Source organism: Diospyros lotus, chromosome 2 (genome assembly GCF_014633365.1).
Source record: "Diospyros lotus cultivar Yz01 chromosome 2, ASM1463336v1, whole genome shotgun sequence".
Lineage (NCBI taxonomy): Eukaryota > Viridiplantae > Streptophyta > Magnoliopsida > Ericales > Ebenaceae > Diospyros > Diospyros lotus.
The window spans coordinates 13,690,539-13,704,302 of record NC_068339.1 but is presented as its reverse complement, the minus strand read 5'-3'; the positions used below and the strand labels follow the sequence as shown (position 1 = coordinate 13,704,302).

The 13,764-nt window shown below is 33.2% G+C and overlaps 1 protein-coding gene across 1 annotated transcript; it reads left to right on the top strand.

The window, feature by feature from the left end:
- The first annotated feature begins 10,991 nt into the window (after positions 1-10,991).
- LOC127795162 (CBL-interacting serine/threonine-protein kinase 6-like) lies at positions 10,992-12,731 on the top strand. The gene has a single exon (XM_052326658.1). The coding sequence runs from the start codon at positions 11,284-11,286 to the stop codon at positions 12,562-12,564; it is 1,281 nt and encodes a 426-aa protein (XP_052182618.1). The 5' UTR covers positions 10,992-11,283; the 3' UTR covers positions 12,565-12,731.
- The last annotated feature ends 1,033 nt before the right edge of the window (positions 12,732-13,764 follow it).

Genomic DNA, 13,764 nt, shown 5'->3' with positions numbered 1-13,764 from the left:
AATCATTTGTTAATATAGCAAAACATGTGTTTCTAAGTTGTTAACCACATGAAAAACACTAAATTAAGAAATTACGAGTATATTATAATTTGAGTCTATGGTAAAATTTATTTGTTGTGACTTTTAAATTAGAGAAAAGATTATAGGCTAAGAAAGATTTGAGTAATAAAATTCGCGAGAATATGTTTTTGTAACTCTTGATCTTGAATAGAGAAAAAAAAGTTGTTAGGGGTAAAAAGTGATGGTACATTGTAATTTTAGGTAGTGTTTGTTAATTAAAATATAGAGCAAAAAATATAAGATATGAAAAATATTCAAAATTTTTGTCATTTTTAATGTGTTTATTAAACTTATTTAGTGATCATCGGGAAAAAAAATTACATAATTTTTTATCTGCAATTTTTTAGATATCTTTATCTTTTTCCTTTTAAAATAAATAATTTTAAATTTTACAGATAAGAAAAAATAATAAATATGTCATCCAATATAGAGCCGGCCTTACCGTAAAGCCAGCAAGGCGGCCGCTTGGGGCCCCCAAATTAGGAGGGCCCCAAATTTTAAAAATTTGTTATTTATATATATTTTTATTTTTTAATAATAAATATTTTATTAAAAATTAAATATAAAATATAATTTGATGAAAATATCAATGATGATAAAACACAATCTATTGAAGAATCCTTTAGAGTTGATTATTTTATATACACGATTGATTAAGTCATTTATTCACTTCGAAATAGGTTTGAGTAATTTGAAATATATGAAAAAAAAAATTAGATTTCTAAACAATTTTAAAAAATTAAAATCAATAGATGAAGATGTTTTAAAAAAATATTGTTTGAATCTTCAAAATATTCTTAAATTTGATTGACTTTCTAATATAGATGGTTTAGATTTATTTTTAGAATTAAGAGTGTTAAGATACTTTTTAAGAGAAAAAAAATAATACATTGAAAATTCTTTACTACATCAAAAGAGTCGATTATTTTTCAAATGCATATATTGCTGCTTATAGAATATTATTCACAATTCTAGTTTTAGTGGCTTATGTTGTAAAAGAAAAATTAAAATTGAAATTGATAAAGTTATATTTGAGGTCAACTATGTCGCAAGAAATATTGAATGGATTAACTATATTATCCATTGAATATGGTTTATTAGATAAACTTAATTATGGAGATTTAATCAACGATTTTGTATCTCAAAAGGTAAGAAAAATGAATTTTACATAAAACTGAATATAGGTCAACGCATATTTGTGGAATAAAATTTGTTCATTATTGGTGAACTTTACCTTTTTAATGTTATCTGTTTAATAGTTTATTTTGTTTTCTTCTATAAAAAAATCAGGAATATATAGTTTTTTACTCAAGTTGCAATTGACCTTCTTAGAGTTTCAAGAAAAAATTAGTTTTGTTTTTTCTTTGTTTATTGTAGTAGGTTATTTAGCATTTTTTAATCTCTGAGATATTATATTTTAGTTAAAAATTGACTATCATTAAGAAATTATCAAATTTTGTAGTTGATTGAACTTTAACTTTAATTAAATGAAATGATAAAAATTTTTAATAAAAAAATAATACTCTTAAGAAGGTCACAAAAAAAATTTTCTCCTCGAGCCCCCAAATTGGTTGGGCCAGCTTTGATCCAATACATTTCAAAAAATTTAACAAATAATTTAATAAAAAATTTAGAATATTTTCCAGCCTTATCTTAACTATGTCATATCTTAGTTTGAAAAGCATTCAAACTTTATATTGATACAATCTTATCTTATTCATTTTAACAAACGATATATTAGTAGATAGCTCTGTAAACAAATGTACTTTGATGTTAATTAAGGTTACAAAAACCAATCATTAAAATATATATATATTTGTTACTTTATGTAAAAGCTTGATTTACCTTTCTCTTCTCTTTCTCTTTTCTTTCAATATCAGAGTTATTATAGGTGGGCTTTAATGAATTTGGGCCCTAAATAAAATGAATTAAAAAACGATTTGGGCTTCAAATAAGAAAGCATATTATGGCCCAATAGGAGAACAGCCCAACTTAAAATTGGGCTGCTAATTTTAAACCTAACTCTTCCATTCCGGTCTGCCCGTGTTCATTTTCATAGCATACCCTTCAGTTTTTAAAATTATATATTATTGAGTAAACTATTCATACCGTTCAAAAGTTATATCAGGCCATCCCTTATAGTTAGATTTACATTGAATGAGGAGGTAATCCTAATTAGAGTCAAGTGTAGTTTTCACAATGTGTAGGTTCCTGTTGCAATTTATTGAAGCCTTGGGGGAGTCCATTGTAATTTACTCAAACTAAAATTTTGAAAATAATGTTCGATGAAAGAAATAGCATGCATTCTATTATATTATTAGAAGTATACTTCGTGTGTTATGTATGTATTAGTAAAAAGATGAAAAAGTAAGTATTGAAAAAAATAAGTATATAATGGTCCAGTAATAACCATTACAGTATTTTTTACAATTTATAAATAATTTTATTCTTTTACAATGATGATACAAAAAAAGCAAATATTGAAGAAAATTGTGAACAAAGAAAGCAAGTATAGAGGAAATTTCTATCGAAGAAAATGAACAAGTTAACAAAACAAGTATTGAGCAAATTGATGTTACACAATTTCTTATGCATTTTGGAATAAGAACTACAATAATAAATTATAATATTAATATTCAAGATCAAATTAGAAGAGTCTACTTGCAGAGAGGTCTAGTGTCAACCTCGAAATCAAGACGACTCATTCCAGTTTGGTTCAATAAATTTGGTAATTGATTGAAATATAATATAAGTAAAGATGTCGTATTTTGCTTATATTGTTGTCTTTTTAAAATAAATAATGGAAAACAAGAAGTGGTGATTATTTTGTGAAAAAAAGATTCAATAATTTTTTTTTTTAAAAAAATGATAGACTTTAAGTTCATGTTGAAGATGTCAATAGTGCATACAATTAAACTCGAAATAAATGTGAATACTCATGTTGAAGATGCTAATAGTGCACACAATTAAACTCGAAATAAATGTGAATGCTCAATGAATCAAGAGCAAAATATTGAGACAGTTTTATTTGACAATTAGAACAAACACTATGTGATTATTGAATTTATTTAAATGCATCAATTGATTGTCTTTGACTTCTTCTACGGCAAGAATTAATTTTTTATAATCATGATGAATCTAAAGATTCAAATAATCAATGTAACTTTATTGAACAATTATAATTTTTTTTTTGTATAAAAAGATAAAAATAAAAGTATATATTTTAATATTTTAATATTTTCATTATTATCTTAATTTTAAAATTATATTATTTATATTTAAATTCGTTCTCACTAAATTAAAATCTTCGCACCTGGCCAGATCACATGGGCTACAAGTAGCTGTAACATCCCTTTCTCTCCAGAACCAAGCGGCCTCATGCAAAGCTGAATCACATTGTTGTCACTTGGTCCCCCCGTAATCTGTCATTAAACCGCTTGCAGCAGCAGCAGCAGCAGCCGGCAGCTGCATGCAGGGACCAGCTTGACAACTGTACCACCATCAACTTGGGGACATGAAAAAAGGAATTAAATTGTGCAGGGCATGCATGCTAATTTGTTACGTGGCTAGACATTTTGTGTGTAGTTAATGATGGGAAGAACCGCGCGCGCAGAGGCTTATTATAATTTGAATGTTTGATTTTGTCAATGTCGTGTGGTGGGGGTGTCTTTCAAATTAACACCCAATTTTACATATATATATATATATTTAGCTACATTTATATATTTTACATATCTTACGTATTATTCAAAGTCGTAAGTCGTTACAACGAGAGATAATTTTTGAAGTAATCTAAAAAAAGATTATATTTTGCTTAGAGACACGTGATAGAGAGAAAAGTAATTAAAAGTATATATGCAAGTTAAGAACAAGTCAGGTCAGGTGTATTACCTCATTTGTCGAAGAAATTAAGAAATGTGGGAACTAAATTAAATAGAAAATACATAATAAACTAATAACTTGCATTGAACCTGGACCTGGACCTAATTGTTGTATTATTAATCAACTTAATTAGTAAGGATCTGGGAGACTAAAATATCACTAGAATCTGGCATCATCAACATACCAACAGATAATATTATTATTATTAATCTGTCAGACCTCATTTATGTTACTACAATTTTCATCTAAAGACAAAGAAACTGGCTAGCTAGCTAGTGGGACTTCATTTATGTTACTACAATTTTCATCTAAAGACAAAGAAACTGGCTAGTGGCCAGCAACCCCACGAGCCCACGAACTTTGCTTTACCTAACATATATATAAATATATATATATATTTATACCAAAAATGGGCTAAATACAACGAAAGCCGTCCCAAATAAGTGCATGCATTGCCCCCAAGGGATAGGTCGAATGACAAAAAGGCGAGCGATATGTCGGTGAAGTTCGATAAGTCGTGAATTTGATTCCTCCTCTACGTAAGAGTTAAAGACCCAACTTGCGATTTATCTCATCTTACGTAATCGAGAGTACAAGCGCAGGAGACTGCGCAAGGACGATCATCCCAAATAAGGGCATGCATTCGATGCTCAATGTGATAGAATATTTGATTTTTATTAAATTTATTATTATATTATAAAAAATTATTTATATCATACTCGACGGAACAAAAATTTACTAGTTGTGTAAATTCTCGTTTTCTCTTACTTGAAAACATTGTACGTGATTCTAAAATAATATTTGTAATGCTAAATAAGATTAATTATCAAAGTTTGCCTGACACGAACACACATAAAAAAAGATGGAGCAAAAATGAATTTGTCGATATAATCTCTAATGCTTAAATTAATAATAAAATATAAACAATAAGTATGTAACGAGGGCTTAGGAGCGATATAAAATCAAGTTTCTCTAAGCTTGAGATGACAATATATTTAATGAAATTAAATTTATATAATTATCCCTTTAATTAATTAATGGTATGGTTTGTTAGGTTGCATGATGATAAAAATTATTCTTCTAAAAATACAATTATTGTTAAGTCAACCAAAATTAGTTTTGACATAAAGAATGATAATGAAAGGAGAAATTAGGCTGCACTTAGTTGGTGGAGGGGTTATCTGGGCATTATCGGCTAATTTTCTGTTGAGTAATCATTTTAAATTAGAATAACTAGAGCAGTTTTTTTTTCTTTTTTAAAAATATATTTTATCTATTCAAATAATAGAGTGGCATCCATTTTGTTCAGTGTTGGTGTTGGGCAAAAGGACAAGACACCAGGACACATTTGCTGTTATATTTTATCTATTAGTGCCCTTTATGTCATAATAATTGTGAAGTGTCTGGGCAATTAATGGGCATGGATCCCGCAGCAGCATGGCCTTTCCAAGCACTTGCAGCCTAACTATTTAGCTTATTTTTATTAAGATGTCTTGCTTTTATTAGGATAAATTTTATCAGGATCTTCTGTGTCTTGCTTTATCTTTATACACATATCATATGATTTGTTTGTTGGTATTTTAAGTGTTTATAATTTATATTTCTTTAAAAAAAAAACAATCCCTTTTGTCTGGTTGAAGTCTAAACGAAGAGTATTGATATTGCGGATTATGAGATACATTAAAAAAATGTTAAATATTTTTTGAAAGTAATTCTATATGTAAAATTAACGACATCGGTGGATGAATTGGAGCTAATAATGACGGGGGGTTGTGAAACCTGTAATCGCGGCGGCACAGGGTGGCTGTTGGTGGCGGGTTTTGGCCGGCGGGGGGTTGCCATTTTGACTTCTGCGTTCACTGCCTTCTTTGAGGGAGAGCGCTCCGAAGCAGCGTTGGATTGAAAGTCCAGGCACTACAGCATGGAGTTTGGTCAAAGTAAATTCCAAATGGGCTGCCTGTGGCTGCAAATTCAGTTTTTTTCTGTATTTTCTAATTTGAGACATTTTGTTAGTGGAGGTATGTATGATGTCAAAATAAATAGTGGGTCAAGGTGGCAGAATTATTTTTATATTTATAATTATGAATTAAATTAAACTGTTGATTTTGTGTGGTTCAAAATTGTTTAAATGATTTTTCATTAGCATTTTGATTTATCAAAATGATTGCATGCTATTATATGAAATTGAGATTTATATTATATTCATTTTATTTGAATTTAATTGCTTTGCATATTTTGATGATATATAAATCATGTGGGTCGAGTTTATTTTGGGTCGAGCCCATGTCCGTATGCTTTTCGTGTTACATTTGTTGTTGGCCCAGCCCATTTATCGGTCCATTTGGTGATGCTATAAAAGGGCAATTCGATGTCTTAATCTCCAGAATGTTCTCAGTTTTCTCTTTTGCTCACTCTCTGAAACCCTAATCAACGCCTCTTGAAGCGAGACACACCTTGTGAATCCTTCTCACTTATTCGATCGATATGTTGTTTTTATCGTAAGATCTGTTGGTAAGTAAAGTATTGTTTTAATCTCTATATTATTTTAAGCGCCTGAGACATGAGAGATTGGTAGGTTGAAAAGAACAGATCCTAGACCTTGATCTTGAGATCGGTCTAAACAGATCTATATTTGTTCTCATTTTTGGATTCTGTTTTTAATTGTTGTATTTGCAATATTGTTTTACTTTCTTTTGAGATATTGTAATCGACTGTAAACTTGAGAAATTTAGTAGATTAACTAGAAGCGGAGCCTCTGCCGTGAGTGGGATCTATTGATCCGAACACGTATCTTGCTGTGTCGCTATTTGTGTGTGAGTTGTGATTGTACTTTTTTGTTTCTGCGTTCTTGTTTATTGCGCTTGATCTATGTTTGACGGAGAAATAGGTTAGTTCTAAAATCTACATAAACATTACACAATAAGAAAATGTTAGGTCGAGATAAAAAACTCGATCACCACTAATAATTAGAATCTAAAAAGTAGAGCCTCAAAACACCAAACATAGAACAAACGATAAAAGAAAACTTGCATGTAAGCAGAAACAGAGATAAGAATGCAAGATCGAATACAAAGCGATTTATCGTGATTCACCCGTTAATGCGGGTTATATTCACGTTGAGCTCTAACAATGAAAGCTCATTGCATTATCAAGAAAAATTGTTATAGTCTCAATATGCAAATCATACTCATTCACTCACTATACAAACTAAAACTCTCTAATAAAAACTTACCCCATAACCACACGAGTATATATTGAAGGCAAAATCCTAGAGAAAAAATAAAGAGAGGAAAAACTGTATAGAGAGCTATCACTAAAGAGAATGAGAGAAAATCTTAAATGGTATATTTGATCGGAGGTTGTGCTACACACATCTCAAGGAGACGAATAGACATAAATAGGCAGAAGTAGCGATGAGGATTTGATCTAGAAAGGGTGATCAACGGCCAAGAGAGCAATATGCAAAGCGATAAAAGAGTACAAGAAAATCAACGAGCCATAAAACGACACGGGAGGTTGCCATTTGATCCTCTGCTCTTGGTTACTCCAGAACAACAACGTTTTGGAGTAGTCGCTCAGCAATTGCTTGGTGACCTTTCACCTCTTGTCCAAAAACCACAGCGTTGGTGAAGATTCACATAATTTCAACATAAAAGATTTTCATGCTCATATTAAAAAAGAGAAATATATTATTACACAAAAATTAATATATTAATTTAAATAATATTATTAATATAATATACATTAATAAGTTAAATGATCTTATTTTAGTGACACATGTTACCTCATTACTATAATATATAATAGTTAACTAATATAATATAATAATTTATTATATCATTTTATAATAACACGGAGTGAGCATGGATCCACTTTTCTATAGTCTTTCCGTGATTTGCTGCTCTTTAGGGCCAGAAAAATAAAATTAAATAAAATAAACGATTCTTCAATCAATATATGTTCCAGTTGATCCCACCCCGTCGTTTATTGAATTGGACTACTTAACGTTATAATTACTAATAATAATGAATTAAAACACATAACATGATGAGTCGTACTAAGCATTAAAATCAAGAAAAGAAATGATGATAGGATGCATCATCACATGAGCTGCTGGCGACGTTCATGGATGTGGTGGGAGGAAAGAAAGTTCTAATTTTATTGGATTAGTGCTTAAATGATTGTCAACGGCTAAACCCAACCTCGTATGTGTTAACAAAGGAAAGCAAATTGACTTCAACTTGTGTCTGGGTCTGTGTGTTTTTTTTTTTGGTTCTAATTATATTATTATATGCCGCAATTTCTCACTGTAAAACATGTGTCCATTTGCAATGCCGTGTTCATTTGTCTTGCTTTATATATTATCACTAACCCAAAACTTTGGCCCAGTGCATAATCTCACTTATCACAACTCAAATCCTCAATCATTCAAAGGGCTAATTAATTTAGTCGTTAAACTAATTTATAAAATTATTAAGTACAACTCATTATATTTATTAATTATATTTGAGATTATTATTTTTGTGAAATTTTTCATCATTCACGCTCTTAATTTTAACAAATAAAATAAATCGTGAATGAAACTTCACTGTACAGAATAAAGAATCGAACTCATAATTTATTAATATGATTTATTAGTTATATTTATTTTGTAATAAGATTAGCTCGTTGGTATGATATTTCTTTGTTAACACATAGATATAAATGAAATGCCATTACCAAAATAGAAAAGAAACACAGAGGAGTGGGCATCAGTAGTTTGTATGATTTTATTCATAAATCCAATATAAACAAAAAATTGTTTTTATATAGATATAGCCATAAAGGAAGTGCGTGAATTGGAATCGGAATCGCAGAAGATGCATGCATGGTGGTGGCCGGATTTGACCGAGGCTCTTCTCTCTCTCTGTGTCTCTCGTCACTCGGTGAGACGCCCGGTCGTCTAAGTCCCTTTCCACATGCGCCACGCATCCCTGCGGCTTCCGGCCCTAATTTGACACGATCCACGCGTGACACTACTCAGAAATGTCCATCTAAATATTTTAATAAATATAATTCGTCGCCACTAAGGTGTAATATTATGTAAAGAATATCAACTGATTGAGATAAAAATTTGGCATTAATAAAGGCGTGTGATGCCCATTTAAAATAAATTAAATAATTTGAACATGTTCAGTAACCCCATTTGTAGGGCGAGCGAATAAAATAAAGGAAGTTTGAAAAAAATAAGAAGAAGAGTTAGAGAGAGTATTTTTTAAAAATATAAGAGTATTTTAGTTATTTATAAACATTTAATTGAGAATATTTAATGATAAAAAAACTATAACACAATATTAAATTGCAAGGGTGCTCACGGATTTAAAAGTTATAGAATAGTTTTTATTTTTTAAAAAATAAGATAAATAAAAATATTTAAAAAATATATATTATTGACAAGTTAAAAAAAAAAGAGATTATTGTTGTTTTGAAAAATCATGAAAGTAGATTGACTGACGGGGATTCAAATTTAAATTACATGATAGAAATACAATTTATCTTTTTTCCTCTTCAAATAAAGCAACAAATCTGATTATTATCTGATGGTCAGTAGGCGTTAAGTGATAAATTTTAATGAGAATGTGAGCCTGAATGTGTGGTTGCAGAACAAATTCGTATCGCAATGATGCAAACCCAATTTTATCCGATTAACTTCACCCCGGAGGAATCCGCGGAGAATATCGTCCTTAGTGGGACCCACCGCCGACTGATAAGGCTTGCGGTTCCGGCCCCCACCCTCCCCGACTCACCACCAAGATACAGAAACGAGTCTGCATCATACACGTGTCATGGTCCTACGCTGGAAAATTTACTAATTCCAGAGCAGAGACCTACAGTGGTGGTTGCAATAATGCACTCTGCTTCTGGCTTCGTACCCCCCTTTATTTGTTGCTGCTACGATTCAGAGATCGACTGGATCAGTGATCGACTGTATCAGTGACAAGGGTGAGATGGTAACTTCATTGTGTACCGCGGAATATGCCACGAGAAAGCCAAAACCAACGTGAACAAGTTGTAATAATTACCCTAATTATAAAAGCATCCCTCAATTGTTAGTGTTGGATGATTATAACTACTGACACCTCAGAGCAAAGACAAGAATTCCAGGGTTAATAATCCTCTTATCATTTATCTTTTCTATTAAAATTAAGAATACGAATTATACGATAATTTTAAAAATTATAAATATATGAAAATTTTTATCAAATAATAAAAAATTAATTATTATTATATGTACAATTTTATACCAAAATCATATTCAGACTAAAAAAATAAAATTGTATTAATTACTCAACCTATAATTTAGTTTTTTTTTTTTTGGTTGAATTCATTTTTAGAGTCTACTTAAATTCATGAACACTTTAAAAATAGTATTCTAAAAAATACCCTAGAATGAATGTAGGGTTACTTTTAATTATTTTTTTTTTCTAAACGTAAGAATTCAAATTTTTTTATAATATATTTTGACATGATTTGATTAATTTTGGCACAATCTATCCTTCAAAATTTGTTAGGGATTATAATCCTTACCATGATTAATCCTCAACATTATTAAGAATAACATAATTAAGATTTAAATAATAAGAAGATTAGTATAACCTAAATTCAGAATTCCAGATTCCTAAAAATTCGATAGTGTTGTGTATTGGTTTTATATTTTTATTAGTTGTGTTTGATAATAATTAATTGATAATTAAAAAATATTCGTTATTTTGATTTAAACAAAAAAAGGATTAGTTTTCAACTCGCACTCTATTTGTAAAGAGAAAAATTAATATCAATCACTATCGAATTTTTAATATTAGAAAAAGCCTGGGACCTAGATGGGGCCCACACGTTACAGCCAATCGTGCAGAAACTCCAAAGAGTTCATTATTCATATCTGTCAAGATCCTTGATCACGACACGCGTCCAGAAGTGAGATAATCACATCCGTCCGATCAGACGCCTCTCACAAGGGCAGAAGGGTCAATACACTCTTACGCCGCCTATATAACAGAAGCTGCGGCCGCTGGTAAATGGAGAAAATCTGCTGTTCTCTCTGGTTCTTCCCTGAGCAGAAGGAAAGGCTCGATTTCTTCTTCCAGAGAATCAGAGGGTTCTTCTAGGGAATGCGGAAAGATGAGGAGAGCTTCGTTTTCTAAGCCTGAATCCACCGTCAGGGCCAAGAAATCCACCGGCGGCAGGACTTGCCACCGGAAACACGTCGAAGACGGGTGAATCCGGCGCCAATTCAGCCAAAACCAGTAGTAAGTTGCTTTTCATTCATTTAGCAGTTTAAAGGAGTTCAAGATCGATACAGGCATGGCCGAGAAGAGTGTGCTCCACGGGAAGTACGAGCTAGGCCGGATGCTAGGCCATGGGACCTTTGCAAAGGTCTACCACGCTCGGAACTTGCATACCGGGAAGAGCGTAGCGATGAAGGTCGTCGGGAAGGAGAAGGTGATCAAAGTCGGAATGACTGAGCAGGTGAAGCGCGAGATATCGGTGATGAAGATGGTGAAGCATCCGAACATCGTGGAGCTTCACGAAGTCATGGCGAGCAAGTCCAAGATCTACTTCGCCATGGAGCTTGTCCGCGGCGGCGAGCTGTTTTCCAAGATCGCCAAGGGAAGACTCCGGGAAGACTTGGCTAAGCAGTACTTCCAGCAACTCATCTCAGCCGTCGACTTCTGCCACAGCCGCGGCGTCTACCACCGCGATCTGAAGCCGGAGAACCTTCTGCTTGACGACGGCGGTAACCTCAAGGTGACGGACTTTGGTCTGAGCGCGTTTTCCGGTCACCAGCGGCAGGACGGGCTGCTCCACACGACGTGCGGGACGCCGGCTTACGTCGCGCCAGAGGTAATCGGGAAGAAGGGCTATGACGGAGCCAAGGCGGACCTCTGGTCTTGCGGCGTTATTCTGTATGTATTGTTGGCCGGTTTTCTGCCTTTTCAGGAGGATAACATTGTGGCCATGTACCGGAAGATTTACAGGGGCGACTTCAAGTGCCCGCCGTGGTTCTCGCCGGAATCCCGACGATTAGTAACCAAGCTGTTGGATCCGAATCCGAGCAGTCGAATCAGCATCTCAAAAATCATGGAATCGTCGTGGTTCAAGACGACGATCCCGAAATCTGTGAGATCCAAAGAGGAGGAAGAGGAATCAAACCTCGAAGACGGCGGGAAGAAGAAGGAAACAGAGACTCTGAACGCGTTTCACATAATATCTTTGTCGGAAGGGTTCGATCTGTCGCCATTATTTGAGGTGAAGAAAAGGGAAGAGAAGGAGGAGATGAGATTTGCTACGACGCAGCCGGCGAGCAGCGTGATATCTCGGCTGGAGGAGGTGGCGGCGAAGACCGGAAAATTCTGCGTGAAGAAGAGCGGCGACATGACGAGCGTGATGCTGCAGGGACAGGAGTCCGGGCGGAAGGGGAAGCTCGGAATCGAGGCGGAGATATTCGCGGTGGCGCCGTCGTTCCTGATGGTGGAGGTGAAGAAGTCCAGCGGCGACACGCTCGAGTACAACCAGTTCTGCAGCCAGCAGCTTCGTCCCGCTCTCAAAGACATCGTCTGGACCAACAGCTCGACGCCGGTTTGATTCTCGCCATATCCGTTCATCTCTTCGCATCAAATTAATCGTTCTTGTTCTTAATCATCGTCGTTTGATTCTATGCACATATAATTATTGGAAGATGGTGGGTAGCCCCACCTGCAAATTCGTATTGTGAATCTGAACCATCTATCTACTGTGTGATTCCTTTTTTATTGTGTTTGTGCGATGTGATTGTGGACTATGAAATAGTGGTCTTGTGAATCATAAGTTGAGATGGCTACTCTTTTGTCATTTCTATAAATAGATTTCATTTTCGCGTTTGCCCAGAACTTAGGGTGCGTTTATAATGAGGGTGGAAATCCAATTTGATGGAATTTTAATTTTCATCTCAATCCCTAGAATTTAAATTTTTTGATTTCAAGTAAAATGTTAATTTTTTGAACTAAAATGGAATTCGAATTTTATGAAATTGAAGAGTTGTTTGATAGAATTTTTTAGAATTTAAATAAAAAATGAATTTCACTCTATTTTTTTTATGTCTATCAAATGCATCTTTATTGATTTGTAATTTAATTTTTAAAAATGTAAAATATAAATATTATTAGGACTAGTATTAATTTAGTTGTAAAAATGTAAAAATCAGACTAAATAAGATCAACTCAACTCTCTTTTTACATGGGAGGACTCGTAACGTATAGAATTTTTTTCTACAACAAATGAACACTCATGCCACTTAGAATAACACCCCATTGGTGTTTTATTAAATTACATCACTGCGTCTGTTTATTTGGGAACTGGTTTTTGCATGTGAATATGTGGTGATGGATGGGCATCCTCTTAGTTATTAAGGAATTGTGGGGGTAGGAAGACTGTTTGGTGTTCTGCTTCTTATCTTATCAAAGGGACTCTGCATCTGTCGTTTTCCTTGCCCCATGCGGATTGAAGGGTCTGGCATGGTTGGACAATTTTGACGGATGGTGACCGCCTCTTTTTGGCTGTGGGTTGAAGCGTCTGGCATGGTTGGACAATTTTGACGGATGGTGACCGCCTCTTTTTGGCTGTTCTCTCCAAAGAGTGTCTTATTGGCAAATAAGATTACCTTAAATCAAATAAAGTCATCACTTATTTTTATGTAACAAATTAAGTCATTACTTATTTTTATGTAACGATAACTTAATAGAACGAAGATAATATAAAAGGGTGCAAATTAATTGTATGAGTTAATTATAATGCATCACATTTTAT